Source organism: Tripterygium wilfordii, chromosome 17 (genome assembly GCF_013401445.1).
Source record: "Tripterygium wilfordii isolate XIE 37 chromosome 17, ASM1340144v1, whole genome shotgun sequence".
NCBI classification, from domain to species: Eukaryota; Viridiplantae; Streptophyta; class Magnoliopsida; order Celastrales; family Celastraceae; genus Tripterygium; species Tripterygium wilfordii.
In genome coordinates, this window is record NC_052248.1 from 3,384,818 (window position 1) to 3,400,195 (window position 15,378).

Genomic DNA, 15,378 nt, shown 5'->3' on the forward strand with positions numbered 1-15,378 from the left:
AACACGAAATCTTAAAAACTAAAATTTAAATCATAAATCTGAAATCCTAAACTCTGATCCATAACTCTAAACTTTAATATATCATTTTTAAAAGAATGAAACCATGATTTAACATGGTTTTGAGGGAGCATTGTAACTACAATTATAACTAAAAATTGGAGTCCATCCTAGTCCAAAATAAATCGTTCAACGTACTGATGACGAGTTTTTGATAATCGTTAGATGCTAATGTTGAGAGTTAAACTTAGATTCAGTATCTGGAACGATTTATTTACGACCAAATATGTTCATCCTTGGGTGGTTAGCTTATGTTTACGTGTGTGATTACGTCTAAATCCAAAGGTCTATCCTCTCATAATTCAAAACTAACTATTTCAAGCAAGCATCCTTCAACATTAATTATAAAAGTATATTATACCAAAAACGTAAGATATGACTCATATGGAGTATGGACTGGGGTGTACGTTATCAAGCTTGTAATTAATTTACACACACACATATGTATAGTATGTAGAAAAAAACTTATATGAGAATTTTTGGGATTGTGATTGGTTACCAAAAATAGATAATCAAAAATTGCAGGATAAAAATGGAGGGAATCAATTAGTGTAATTTGGGAAAGTCTTTGAGATTGGTTACCAAAGATAAATTAAAATGTGTGCATTAAGAAGGAAAAAATTTCTGTGTTGGTCTCTCCCCTACTATCTTCCTTGTGCTAATAAGAGAGAATTAGCAGCAGCTTTGGTTGGTATAATGGATGGATTCCGTCCTCTATGGAATTATCAGGAGGTGTGTTTTCGTTTCTATCTTTCCCCTCTTTTATCTTTTCTGCTCTGGCATATATTCAAGCTTCTGTTTCGTCATCAATTGTGTAATCCATGTTTGGTTTTTCATTTTTTTATACCCATTTTGATCTTTTTTTTCCTCATATTTGGTTCATATGTTAGTGTTTCTTTGATGTCAAGTTATCTATTTTGCACTCTATGCGTATTCTTTTCTTGGCATGTTAACGGAGCTTGTAAATTTATAAAATTACCGACCGTACAGTTTAGGGTTTAAGACTTTAGATACGTATGAACTGTTGCATATGTTCTTGAGATATATTTTTGTTAAATTGTTCAGTTTATCAACTGTTTGATAAAATTCTTCTTGACACTGACCAATCTGTTATGTGACACTAATTACAGACCATTGATGAGTTGAAGCAGAAAGTTGTGTATAAAACTATTGAATTAGAGTCACTGAAGACAGAAGCAAGTGAGCAAATACATAGGCAGAAGGAAGACATAAATCATTTGATCAATTATGTAAGGCTTGTTCACCAAGAAAGAGACCGATACGAGAGATTACTTAACATGTTCATGCCTTCAAACCCTACTGAAATGCTACCAGAAAAAGAAAACTCAATCATAACTGAATCCAACAGTGCTCTCTCTGAGACTAATAACAATAGTCACTACTCACATGGCGGGTCTCCCCCTGTTAATTCCTTTTTCGACGCTGTTTCTTCGTCGTGGAGCATCAATGCTGCAACTTACTCTGGACAATTGGGTGCTGGTGCTTTTGTGAATCAACCCTTTACTGGCTCAAACCCATCTGCAGGTTTGGTCCGTAATGTTGATGCTGTCATTGAAAGTGTTGTGAAGGGAAAAGCATTGCCTCAAAAGGGCAAGTTATTGCAAGCTGTGATGGAGGCAGGTCCTCTCCTTCAGACACTAATTGATTCAGGGCCACCACTTCCTAGGTGGACAAATCCTCCTACAACATTGTTGAAACCCTTTGAAATTCCTCCCGAGACGGTCAACAGTAATCCAAATGCAGCAGCTGCTAAACAATCAGGTTCCTACAATTGCAAGAGACAAAAGTTTCATTGATGTCATTAGTCTTTCATCCCACCCTTTTTTTTTCCCGGAAATCTAATTCAGTCCTTTTTTATTTTGGATTTGAATGACGGTGTTGTTTTGGTTAAGTTAAATTATATATGCTGTTTTGGATATTTAATATTGTGAATATTTGATGCTTTTGAGTTTACTTAATCATAAATTAGATAGTTGTCAACAGTAGGATTTCAATTTTTAGATTATCAATCATAAAATGGAGATGGCGAAGCATTTGGAAAATTTCCTTCAGCACAAATGTGCGTAAAAATGGCTGCAAACATCATATCACTGTCATTGGTGATGCATTTGGGGCTGGACTGCATCAAAGCGTGAATGATTAACTTCAGACCCAACATCTAAAGCCAGACTTGGTGAATGAATGTTCACAAATCCAGATCGAGTAGTAGAGAAGGACAAGGCAAGTTGCTTTCTTTCTTTTTCTTTTTCTTTTCCACCAGACATGATGCCAGAAGCTAAAGAAATTTGTACAAGACTATTTGAATGCATCCAAGGGCTTGAAGCAATAGGGCAAACAAAAATGTCCAAAAGAAAAAGAAATCAAAAGAATGGTTGAAAATAATGCCTTTTGGCATCATTCTTTTTCTCTCATACTATATATATATTGCTTCTTGTATAAGGGAGAGCCAAAGTGGAGTGATAGAGTTGGTTCATCGTACCTCAGTTGTGATCATAAATGTGGGGGAAAAGGCAGTTAATATTTAAGACTACTCACAGGGGATAACTTTGCCAAATAAAGTATATTCATCACACATGCATTGCCATTTAGAATATAAAGTAAAATCTTGTGCTAGTCTCATACTTGGATAGGGACAGCCAGGAGAGGAAGGGCCTTTTGTAATGTAATGCCATACTTTTCAGACATGTCCAGCTTCTCTGGCTTCAATCCATCAGCAAGCTTCCAATCAAAGGAATGGAGAAGAGAAGCCAACGTCAAATGCAGCATTCTCACAGCCAATGGCATTCCGGGACAAATTCGTCTGCCACCTCCAAAAGGAAGGAGCTCAAAATCTCGACCTTTGGTGTCAATGTCAACCTCCAAAAATCTTTCAGGAATGAATAAATTTGGATTTTCCCACACATTTGGATCCCGACCCATTGCCCATATATTGACTAGTATCTGTGCACTTTTAGGCACATTGAAGCCGCAGATTTCTGCTCGTAGATAAGGGAGCGATGTGATGTTAGACTCTTCAATTATTTCATCCCTACCAATGACTTTTCTGAGTTCAGTCTGAGCCTTTGCCAATTTTTCAGGGTTGCGTAATAACTCGGCCATTGCCCATTCTAATGTGTTTGATGTTGTGTCGGTACCTGCAATGAAAAAATCCTGAAGAAGAGAAAACTGTGAGTAGTTGCAAATTTGCTTAACTGATCATAACTAGCAAAACCGCTATAAAAGTCATAATAATGGGTAGTTGTCACCGATCGGTGTCGATTTTCTCCGATCCGAGACTTGTGCGTGGCGGGGACGGGGCAAAGAATCTCAACCGTTGCAGGGGGACGGGTATGTCTCCCCCGCCTCGCAACCCACCCCGCATCCCGCGCCGCTATAATGTTCATATATATATGATTTTTCATTATCTCGCTTGAAGTAATGTTGGGAGGCTCATTACTTGAACTAGTCCCTGTGTTCCTTGAATGGATCTCTTAGTTGTTGAGAAGGTTGCCCAAAAGCAGTATATAAGGCATACCCAGTAAAACTTACAAGTAAACAAGATATAAAGATGGCAACTAGGGTTGCTATTTCCATTATTATAGAATTTCAAGATGACAATGGACCTATGAGATAAGATTACTTATTTACCATGAAATTGTATACAAAGTCAACAGATCTCAATGAATACAAAATAGGATTTTTGGTTACACAAAGCGTTAGAGGGTAGTTCTAGATCTCTATATATAACATAACATAGATAAATATTTATTTCTCTAAACCTATATTAATTTGATATTATTATTAAAATCAAAGTAACCCCTAAACTTGTTTGGTAAGTCTAAACCCTAAGCCCTTAAACATAATATTACCATACTCTTAATTAGATTTACTAAATGTAGGTAAAAACTTAAAACCCTAAACCCTAAGTTAAATATGACTCTATCGTCTCTATTCCTAAGTCAATTGAATTGATGTTGATAAAAATATAGGATTCTAAACCTTAAGTTAAATATGATATTATATTCTTAAATCCTAATCTCAAAACCTAAAGACCCTAAACCCTAAACCTAAGCACTAACCCCTAAAGCCATAATATGACCCTCTACTCATAGATGTTGATAAAATCTAAAAACCTTAAGATTTTATAAAATAAAGTATAAAATTAAACAACTAAATCTTAAGTTATATATATATGAAACTATAGAAGTATATAATATAAAATTTAAAATCAATACCCATTAAATCATTATTTTAAATCCAAATATTCAATTATGAATGTTTAACTTTAATCCAACATAAATAATCCCTAAACCCTAAACCTTAGCACAAAACCCTAAAACTATAATATGACTCTCTACTCATAAATGTTGATAAGATTTTATAAAATAAGTATAAAATTAAACAACTAAACCTTAAGTTATATATTGTTTTTTTATATAGAATTATAGAATTTTTTTTTAAAGACTAAGCACCCTAGATTTCATTAAACGGGAACAATCCAGATAACTTGTCTAGTGAACACATTTGTTCATTAATAGCACAGATCACACTCCCAAGAGAGCAAAATAATACAACACAAGAGCACATAAACTAACAACTCTAACACAAAACATGATTAAGCATTATGCCATGACTCTAAAAGACGCCTTGCATCAAAGACCAAACTGAAGGTGGAGTATTAAACCAAACTTGCTGGACAAAAGGCATCACAGCTTGATCAACAACCATAGCCTCAGTTACTAGTTTCATGCTGTCATGGTGATATCAAGTGCACTTTGCTTCCACCCTTTGGACGTCAAACTCTGAAGAGCCAAAGTAGTTGTAACTACCCAAAAAATGGCTGGCAATTATCAGTGACAACTGACTCCTCTCTAGGGTCGGTTTACAATAGCAGTTATAACATGTTGAACAGGAACAGTTGCAGGCCGTTATTGCTGGTATGTGCATTAATAGGAAATAGATGGTATGTAAAGCTAACATTTTAATTAGTTGGCAAGTGTAACAAAAAAAGTGGCTTTGGTATGTTGGTTAGTCCATTACTCTACCACTTAGAAGTCTCACTTGGATGTGTAGTTTAATTTTTCAATTTTCAAAGATGTTGAATTGGGGTCGGGCAGGGCGGGTTAAATCCGGTCGAGGATCCGCGGATTGGGACGGGGACTGGGCATAAAAGTCATCTCGACATGCAAGGTGGGATGGGGGCGGGGCGTACCCTTGGAGGTGCAAGGCAGGGGCTACCATGATCCGCCCCTACCCCATTGCCATCCCAATATAATTTTAAGATCTGAAAAGACCATAGGAAGCAAAGCTGTCAGAACCGGACCAAACCGTCTCAATTATTTCATATTAGTATTATAAAAATATGAAATATTTTAAATATATATAATAATTTATTACGTTGAATCCGGTTTGAACCCGGGTTAAACCATTGAATCGTGAACCAAAGATTTTTTCGGTTTGATGATCGGTTTGATTTTCAATAACCTTGATAGGAAGTACATTACCCCAGGGCCTTTCTCTAGTTAAAAGTAAATTGACTTATGAAGAGTATCGTGTAAACGGTATAATCTACTACAAACAGTGAATTTCAGCTGAAAAAAGTACTTACCAGAAGCATATGCTTAAGATCAAGCAAGCTGAATTCAGAATTACGATCTTTGGCAAGAACGAGGAGGGAATCAAGTAAATCTTTGCTTGCCGTAGTGGACGTGGAGGAAACATCACTTGACTGTGTCCTTTTGTTGATGATACCATCAAAAATATGAAGTAGTATCTCAAAGTGATTCTTCACCCGTTTCTGGCAACCTTGTGGGTCAATAACTCGAAGGATGGTAAAATAGTCTGCAAAATTAGGTCTTCCAACATCTTCTAATACACCCCGTGTTATGTCACTGAAACTTTGGGAAAACTCAGAATGATAGTGTGATAGATCAATAGAGAAAAAGGTGTTTGAGATTAGATTAAGGGAAGTAGTGAATACAGCTTGACCAATATTTACAGCTTGGCCTTTGCTGCAACTTTCAAGCACATAATCCAGCAACTCTTGCACCTTTTTCTGACGAAGTGCTTGACTGGCATCTAGCCGCTGTGCTGTGAACATGTGCATGGCACTTACCTTCCTAAGGTTCTTCCAATGAGCTGCCGGGGGCAACCAAACCATTGAATTGATGTGGTGATCCTTTGCATGGACAGCTGCAGGGATTGCTCGGTCAGATAAGGCTCGGTCATGTTTGTGTAATACTTCTTTGGCAGTGTATGGAGAAGACATGACTATAGTGGTTATGTCTCCTAGTTTGAGTGTCATTATGGGACCATAAGTCTGTGAGAGATCAGCTAGAGCTTGGTGGGGTTTGTTGCCGAGTTTAAATATGTTGCCAACTATTGGGAGAGGGCGAGGACCAGGAGGCAACATGGCAGGGCTGGACTTCCGGCGGCCACGCAGACCTGTGGTCATGAAGACATGAAAGCATGTCCATGCAAAGGAAAGTATCAGCGCTAATAGCGTAAAGTAGTCCATTTTTGGGGATCTATAGTCTGTTCCTAGCACTTCCTATGTATATAGCAAGCAGAGGGAAGAGGATTTCTTGCAAGTGTCAGTTTCATGCAATTGCTTTCAACTGTACGTAAGAAAAGATGTGCCATTTGAGAGGCGAAGCAAGTGCAATGCATCTTCAAAAAATTTGAAGAAGAATATTATTTCTTTTCATCAGCCAGTAATTGGAAAGGATCCTGATGTACCTAATAATATATTTTAATCATTCAATTGGAGTGAAATTGACGTTTATCGACAAATTAGCAGGGCTTGACTCAGCATGGAAGAGAAAATCTCTCTCTCTTGTCTCTCCCGGCTTTTTTTTTTTAATGAGCAGACCTTTTGACAAATTTACTCCATTACAGGAGCTAAATTATTAGTTTTAGGAGTTGTATTCCATACATATATCACTTTCAATGGATCTGGCTGAAAATGAAATCTATAAGCATATTTTTTTTTTGGGATAAGTACGGATAGACCACTCAAAGATAGGGTCATTTGCAATTGGGTCACCTAAGCAAAAAAATTTCCAATTAGGTCACCCAATGTCTTAAATTTTTCCAATTAGGTCATTCCGGTCAATTTCTGATCAATTTCTACCGGAAATTGCTGACATGGCTAATCGCGGCCACAGATCAGCGTTTTTTGCTGACGTGGATTTTACTGACGTGGTGACATGTAATATTTTAATAATTAGAAAAAAGAAAACTAAAAAAAAAAATAAAACCCTGAAGAGGTTAGCAACCTAGGTCATTTCATCCCGCGTTAGACTCTATCTGCCTCCATCTCCCTCTCCCTCTCGTTTTCAGTCATTCTGGTTCGTCGTCGCCATTGGTGCTTCGATTTCGTTCTGGTTCAGCAATCTTGGTCGCGCGTCCTCCATTACTCGTGTAAGTCCTAATTTCATCAATGTCGATACCCTGTTTTACTTTGTTCTGTTGAGTACAACGTGGGGGCTTAGAATCTTGGTGTGTATTTAGGCAATCAAACACACTGGGTATGGCTTCAGGGCTTTTTGTTTGCTATTTTCATGCTTCAGTGTTTATTTTTAAATTATTTAGGTTGATTGGCGTGGAGGTTTTGAACTTCAATTGTTATTGTCGGTTAATGGCTCCTATTCTCTTCAATATGATAGTACATCATGGGGGTAAGATGGTGTATAAGAATAGTCCTCCTAAAGTGGAATATGTTGGAGGGGATGTGAGCACTTGGCAAGATTGTAATTCAGAGAGGTTTTCTTTGATTGAAATATTGAAATGTTTGAGAGAGATTGGGTATAATAGTATGAGGAACTGCTGCTTCTTGATGCCAATGCATAGTATTAAGGATGGTTTAAGACCTCTTAGGAATGACCAAGATGTTCTTCGAATGATTGAATTGACACAAGGAGAGGATCATGTACACGTATATGTTGAGCATCCAGTGGAGATACCAATATTCTATGAAGGTCCAATTCTTGATCCTCAAGCAGTTGTTGATGTTGATGTTGATGTTGAGGTTTCGACTGATTCTGAGCATGAAGAAGAGGATGAGTCTGAGCATGGTTTAGAGGCAGAATCTGGGCATGATATCCAACATGAATCTGAGCATCAAGATGAAGAGTCTCCTGAAGTAGTTGTGAAGGATGCTCCGCAGGAATCTGTACATGTTGATGAGCAAGATGAAGGGTGTCCTGAAGTAGTTGTAGAGGATGCATCTGATACTGACTCTGGTCCTGAATTCTTAGAACATTATGTGACTGAACAGTTAGAGGATCTTGATCAACAAATCCCATTGACTCAGATGATAGTGAAATTGATGTCTCTGTTACAAGAAATCCCAAGGGACCTATTCATAATCCAAATCAGGGGTTTAAAGAGGTTAGGCTAGAATTAGGGATGCAGTTTAGCACTTTGAAAGAATTCAAGATTGCAGTGAAAGACTATGCAGTAAGTGGAGGATATCAGCTCAAATATGGGCATAATGATAAGCGCAGATGCCAACTAGTATGCAAAGGGAGAGTTGATTGTCCTTGGAAGGTTTGGTGTAGCAAAATTAGAGGTCAAAGTACTTATCAAATAAAGACACTAGTGGACAAACACAATTGCACTAGACTATTTGTCAACAAACAGGCTTCAGCTGAGTGGTTGGCACTTAGAATCTTTGACAAGATTCGACTTGATCCAGAAATTAAACTGTTGGATCTGATACCATGGGTTAGTGAAAACCTACAGCTAGATATAACATTGTCACAAGCATACAGAGCTAAGCAGAAGGCCAGAGAGATGATAGAAGGCTCAGCCAGAGAACAATATGCAAGATTGAGAGATTATTGTGCAGAGATACGAGATAAGAATGTTGGGAGCACATGTATAGTGCAAGTGGATAGGGTTACTGTTGATAGTCCCCCTCAATTTAAGAGAATATATTTGTGCCTGGATGGGTTGAAGAGGGGTTTTTTGGAGGGTTGTAGGCCTCTTATAGGATTGGATGGTTGTTTCCTCAAAGGTTTTTATAAAGGACAGTTGCTGACAGCTATTGGGCAAGATGGAAATGGTCATATTTATCCAATTGCATGGGCAGTTGTATTAGTTGAAAATATTGATAATTGGTCATGGTTTTTAGGACATCTAATGAATGATTTGGGCATTAACACAGAGTGGACATTCATTTCTGACCAACAAAAGGTATCCATGTTCTGCTTTACTATTACACTTATAATTGTATTACTTGTAAATGTATCACTGATGTCTTAATTATTTTTGTAGGGATTAGAAAATGTTTTCAACAACATGTTGAGTGGTTTTGAGCACAGAATCTGTACCAGGCATCTATACATGAATTTTAGCAAAGTCCATAAGGGTGTGCAACTTAGAAGCCAGTTCTATAAGATTACACAAGCAACTACAGTTCAGGAGTTTGATATTGAGATGAGCAACATGAAGAGTACGTCAGAGGAAGGATGGAAATGGTTGGATGATAGAGCACACAAATTGTGGAGTAGAGCAAAGTTCAGGACGACATGCAAGAATGAGATATTGATAAACAACATATCAGAGAGCTATAATGGTCTCATTTTGAAACATAGATCGAAGCCAATTATCACATTCCTAGAAGAGTTGAGAAAGGATGCTATGAAGAGAATTGTGAAGATGAGAACAGAGATGGAGAATTGCACAACTAGTGGCCCACTTGTTCCAACTGTGCATGATAGGATTGAAAAGCTTCAAAATCGTAGTAGAAAATGGGAAGCAATTTGGAGTGGTGATGTAGCCCATTCATTGTTTGAGGTAACATGCAGACCAGAGAGGTATGTTGTGCATATTGGAGATAGAACATGTACTTGTAGAGTTTGGGACCTCACTGGAATCCCTTGCTGCCATGCTATCGCAGCTCTAAGGTATGTTGGTCTACCAGTTGAGGAATATGTTAGCCATTATTTCTACAAGGACACTTACCTAAGAGGGTACGGCCACATAGTTCGTCCTCTTAATGGTATGAACATGTACCCTAAAACTCATGCTGAGGCAATACTTCCACCACCACCACGAACAAAAATGGGTAGACCACAGATAAAAAGGAGGAGGGAAGAGGGAGAGAGGCAAGATCCATCAAGGTTAAGGAGGGCTTACCCTTTGATCAAGTGTAGTAAATGTGGACAAACAGGACATAATAGGAGGGGCTGCAGAGTGACTACGAGTGACCCTAATGTGGTGAGGATTATCTATTTCATTACATGAACTGTTACATTACATGAACCTGTTTTATTACATTTTGCTAATGTATAAATTTTCTATTATACAGGCTAGTACCTCTACTGCCCCAGCTTCTGCCAGCAATACAAGAAGAGGTAGAGGTGGTGGCCCAAGGAGAGGTAGAGGTGGTGGCCCAAGGAGAGGTGCTGCCCCAAGGAGGAGGGGTGTCCGAACAAGAAGAGGAACCAACATCACAAATGAGACTATTGGTGCAGCAACATCTTCTTCAAGGGTTGCTTCACTCCTTCAAACAACTCAAGAATCGGTGTGCACTGGTGTGGGGCAGAATTAAAATGCATTAGTGGTGCTTTTGTATTTCTGGCTGGTGATTAGCTAGTTAGTCATATATAAATATAGTAGTAGGCATATATAGTAGGCAGAATTCAAATGAAGTAGTGGTGCTTTTGGAGTTCTTTGTTTTTGAATGGTTTAGGTTTGAGTTTTTGGATGGATATTAGTAGGTGCACCATATGATTTTGTTGATCATCTTTTAGCACATGGTGACAATATGATGATGAATGTTTATTTTTGATGATTTTAGTTTGTTACAGGTGACAAATTTTTTTAAAAATGTCACTTATTGACCACAGATTGTGTAACATCTAATTAAGTGGTGTATATGCAAAAAAACATTACCCAAGAATCAATTTCAAGGGTATAACAGTGCAAAATGTTGTATAATTTGAAATTTTTTTAAAAAAATATTAATAATAAATAAATATAAAATATAAAATTCCACGTTAGTAAAATCCACGTCAGCAAAAAACGTTGATCAGTGGCCGCGATTAGCCATGTCAGCAATTTACGGTAGAAATTGATCGGAAATTGACCGGAATGACCTAATTGGAAAAATTTAAGACATTGGGTGACCTAATTGGAAATTTTTTTGCTTCGGTGACCCAATTGCAAATGACCCTATCTTTGAGTGGCCTATCCGTACTTATCCCCTTTTTTTTTTAATGGAAAAAAATCCAGAGACAAACACTTTAAAACACTTAAATAATTTTATCTAGATTCAATTGTCAAAATGGTATTAAGCATAATAATTGTATTTTCCTTTACCTTTGTTTCCAACTTCCAAGTAAGTCATTATTTTAAAAAAAAATAAAAATTCCAAGTATGTCATTTGTTCAAATGAATAAAAGAAACTGTAAACAACACTTTGTACAAGGCTTCCGCATTGGGCAGGATCAAGAATATACAAGGTATCTATTCCCGCATAATATGTGGAGAATTTTTTGTTTTTAGAAATTAAACATGCGACAAGTATTGAATTAGCACCTCTGGCATGAGTTCGATGTAACAAGTGGTATCTAAAGATTTAAAATTAGATGTGGTGAGTTACATTGAGTAATATATATCAGATCCGATCAATTTTATATCTATTGTGAATTTGTATGATTCATATTTCCTTGTTGCATTATTTCAGTTGCATTCCATGATGCTGGGAATCCTTTAATAGGTGTTGGATGAGGCAAACACAATGTTTGATCACGGATTTGGTCCTGAAATTAGGAAGCAGCTCCTAGGCCATCTAAAAACGCGCATAAAAAATTGACGGGTTAGGTTTCAAAACAAGTGTATTTACTGCGACTGTTGAGATTTAACGAAACAAAACCGAATATAGAAAACTTGAGGAAACAAAAGAGAGAAAGAAGACACAAGGTTTGACACAACTTGCCAACTCCTCGAGCAAAGAATTACGAAGAATTCCATTAATATAAGGAGTATTACAAAAGAGATGAGTTCTTGAACTCAAGAACTAACCCACAAATCTCTATACCAGACTCTCTGTCACAAATATTGTTTTTTTCCACTCTCGGCTCAACTCACTTCATGCGGCCCTTCACAACTCTCTTATAGGAAAAGAAACAGTGTCGTGTCACAAAACAGAACTGACGCAGGCGGAATATACCACAAGGATCAAGCCAACGCTCAATCCCAGGAACACAAGAACCACAATCTGAGAAAACCCTCTCAAGACTCTTTTTTTTTAATATTCCAATAATAATCACCCACAAGACATCCCACTATTCTTTTAGACCTAACAACAATTACCCTTAAGGACTAAATTGCCCATACATAGGAAAGGAAACTACTTAATAAAACGAAGGACTCTTAGAAAATTGCAACTAAGGAAATAAAACAATAAAGACTCTAATTTCCAAAGCAAGAAATTGCACCAAGTCAAAGACGTCCGCGTCATTCTCCTCCACCAAGAACAAGACTCCTCCCCGAAGAGTGCACAACAGGCGATGGACCATCTGTAGCATGATACACATAAATATCCGCAACATTAAACGTTTTGGAAATGCCCATATGAGCTGGAAGATCAACAACATACGCATTGTCATTAATTTTCTTGAGAACCTTGAAAGGACCGTACTTTTTCGGCTTCAACTTGTTGTTGGTGCCAATTGGAAACCGTTCTTTGCGCAAGAATACCATCACCAAGTCCCCTTCCTTGAATAACTGCTCCTTGCGATGCTTGTCGACAGAGGCTTTATAACGAGCATTGGCAGCTTCCAACCTTCCCTTGACCTCGGCATGAACTTGCTGCACTTCATTAGCAAAGTCACTAGCACTGCGCTGCATTCGGGAACCCAGTGGCAGCTTGACTAAATCCACGGCATGCCTAGGCAATTGAACATAAACAATGGCAAACGGAGACTTCCTAGTTGCACTATACACGACACTATTGTAGGCAAACTCAGCTTGAGCAAGGGCATTGTCCCACTGCTTGGGTGTATCCCCACATATGCTGTGGATTAAATTGCCCAAAGTTCTGTTCAGCGATTCAGTTTGTCCGTCTGTCTGAGGATGAGCAGTGCTACTAAAATTCAAGGAAGTATTGAATTGCTTCCACAAAGTCAACCAAAAATGACTAAGAAATTTTGAGTCACGATCAGAGTTAATTGTCAAAGGGATACCATGTAATCGAACAATTTCCTTGAAAAATAAGCGAGCAATATGGGAAGCATCTGAGGTTTTCTGACACGGTAAAAATGAGCCATTTTAGAGAACCTGTCCACCACCACAAAAACAGAATCGACACCCCGCTGTGTCCTTGGCAATCCAAGCACAAAATCCATAGAAAGGTCCTCCCAAATACCTTGTGGAATAGGCAAAGGAGTATATAGACCAGTGTTTTGAGATTGCCCCTTCGCAGTTTGGCAAACAAAACACTTGCGGACAAAACTTCCAACATCTTTCTTCATATGCGGCCAATAATACCTTTCAACCAAACTAGCTAATGTTTTGTCCCTACCAAGATGCCCACCTAAGCCACCACCATGCAAGTCTTTTATCAACTGTTCAAGTAACGAGGTCTTTGGGATGCATAACCGATTGGCATAAAATAAGTAACCATCATGGATAAAGAAGTCACCGATAGAAGCTTTCGTCTGAGTACAGTCACGCCAAATATTGCTAAAGTCATCATCCGTGACATATAATTCTTTGAGGAGCTCAAAACCAATAACTTCATGACTCACCGTAGTAAGCAAAGCTGCTCGTCGGCTGAGCGCGTCTGCCACTCTATTAAGAGTGCCGGATTTATGCTTGAGAACGAATGGAAATTTTTGTAAAAAAGCTGTCCACCGAGCATGCTTGCTATCAACATGCTTTTGATTATTGATGAATTTGAGGGCCTGATGATCGGTGTAAAGAACAAACTCAGCTTGTAATAAATAAGGCTGCCAATGTGTCAACGCTCGGACTACCGCATAGAACTCTTGATCATATGTGCTCCACCTCGTCCGGGTCTCACTCAATTTTTCACTAAAGAAGGCTTTTGGTCGACCCTCTTGTGATAAAACTGCTCCAATTCCAGTCCTACACGCATCACACTCTACTTCAAAAGGACTTTCAAAATTGGGCATGGCTAGAACTGGCGCCGAACACAATTTTTCTTTGATCTCATTAAAGGCCCGGTCAGCTGCTGGACTCCAATGAAACTTGCCCTTCTTTAAACAATCAGTAATCGGACTTGTAATGGTGCTGAAGCCTTTAATAAATCGTCTATAGAATGTTGCAAGACCATGAAAGCTCCGGACTTCACCAATACTTGTAGGGACTGGCCACTCTTTTGATTGTTTTAACTTTTGCTTCATCAACTTGAACTCCTTCGGCACTAATGACAAACCCCAAGAATAGCAACTTGTTGGTCAGAAAAGTGCACTTCTTGAGATTGGCATACAACTTGTTCTCCTGCAACACTGTTAGTACCTCACAGAGGTGTTGCACATGCTCCTCCGAAGTCTTGCTATATATCAAAATGTCATCGAAATACACAACTACAAATTTTGCCACAAAAGGCTTCAAAACCTGATTCATAACCCGCATGAATGTACTAGGCGCGTTTGACAAGCCGAAAGGCATAACTAGCCACTCGTAGAGTCCATCCCGTGTTTTGAAGGCAGTTTTCCATTCATCTCCATGTCTTATCCGGATCTGATGATATCCACTCCTTAGATCAATTTTTGAAAATATTTTAGACCACCATAGTTGATCTAGCATGTCATCCAAACGAGGTACTGGAAAGCGATACTCAATTGTTATACGGTTTATAGCTCTACTATCCACACACATCCTCCACGTACCATCTTTTTTTGGAACTAATAAAGCTGGTACGACACACGGACTCATGCTTTCTCTGACAAAACCCTTCTTCATCAGTTCTTCCACCTTCTCTCTCAATACTTCATTCTCCTTTGGGCTCAAACGATAGTGTGGTAGATTAGGCAAACTCGCCCCGGGCATTAAATCAATTTGGTGTTGTATATCCCTTAGAGGTGGTAATTCATCCGGTAAATCATCAGAAAATAGCATACGAAATTCGACTATTAAGGCCTGGACTTCTGCTGGCTGTTCCGTCACTGTTTCGTCTTCCACGGCCGGACCCAAAAGTATTGTCTTCATTACTAATGCATGCACTTCACCTTGCTGTTTAAATTCAGATTCTATTTCACGTTCTGAACTAGATAAAATCAGCAAAGATTTGTCCTCCACTTTTGAGACACCATCTAATGGCTGCTTCTTGTCAATTGGTGCGAT

The 15,378-nt window shown here is 38.3% G+C and overlaps 3 protein-coding genes across 3 annotated transcripts; 2 read left to right on the top strand and 1 right to left on the bottom strand.

Moving 5' to 3' along the window:
- Nucleotides 1–753: 753 nt before the first annotated feature.
- LOC119981818 lies at nt 754–1,874 on the top strand. The gene is made up of 2 exons (XM_038824963.1): nt 754–789; nt 1,188–1,874. The coding sequence occupies exons 1-2, from the start codon at nt 754–756 to the stop codon at nt 1,872–1,874; spliced, it is 723 nt and encodes a 240-aa protein (XP_038680891.1).
- Nucleotides 1,875–2,577: 703 nt separating this feature from the next.
- Nucleotides 2,578–6,705, bottom strand: LOC119982289 (cytochrome P450 76T24-like). The gene is made up of 2 exons (XM_038825593.1): nt 5,666–6,705; nt 2,578–3,228 (listed from the first exon to the last, which is right to left on the bottom strand). Exons 1-2 carry the CDS (start codon nt 6,572–6,574, stop codon nt 2,695–2,697), a joined length of 1,443 nt encoding a protein of 480 aa, XP_038681521.1. The 5' UTR covers nt 6,575–6,705; the 3' UTR covers nt 2,578–2,694.
- A 1,761-nt stretch (nt 6,706–8,466) lies between these two features.
- On the top strand, nt 8,467–10,271 carry LOC119981819. Its single transcript, XM_038824964.1, has 3 exons — nt 8,467–9,255; nt 9,337–10,194; nt 10,245–10,271. The coding sequence occupies exons 1-3, from the start codon at nt 8,467–8,469 to the stop codon at nt 10,269–10,271; spliced, it is 1,674 nt and encodes a 557-aa protein (XP_038680892.1).
- The last annotated feature ends 5,107 nt before the right edge of the window (nt 10,272–15,378 follow it).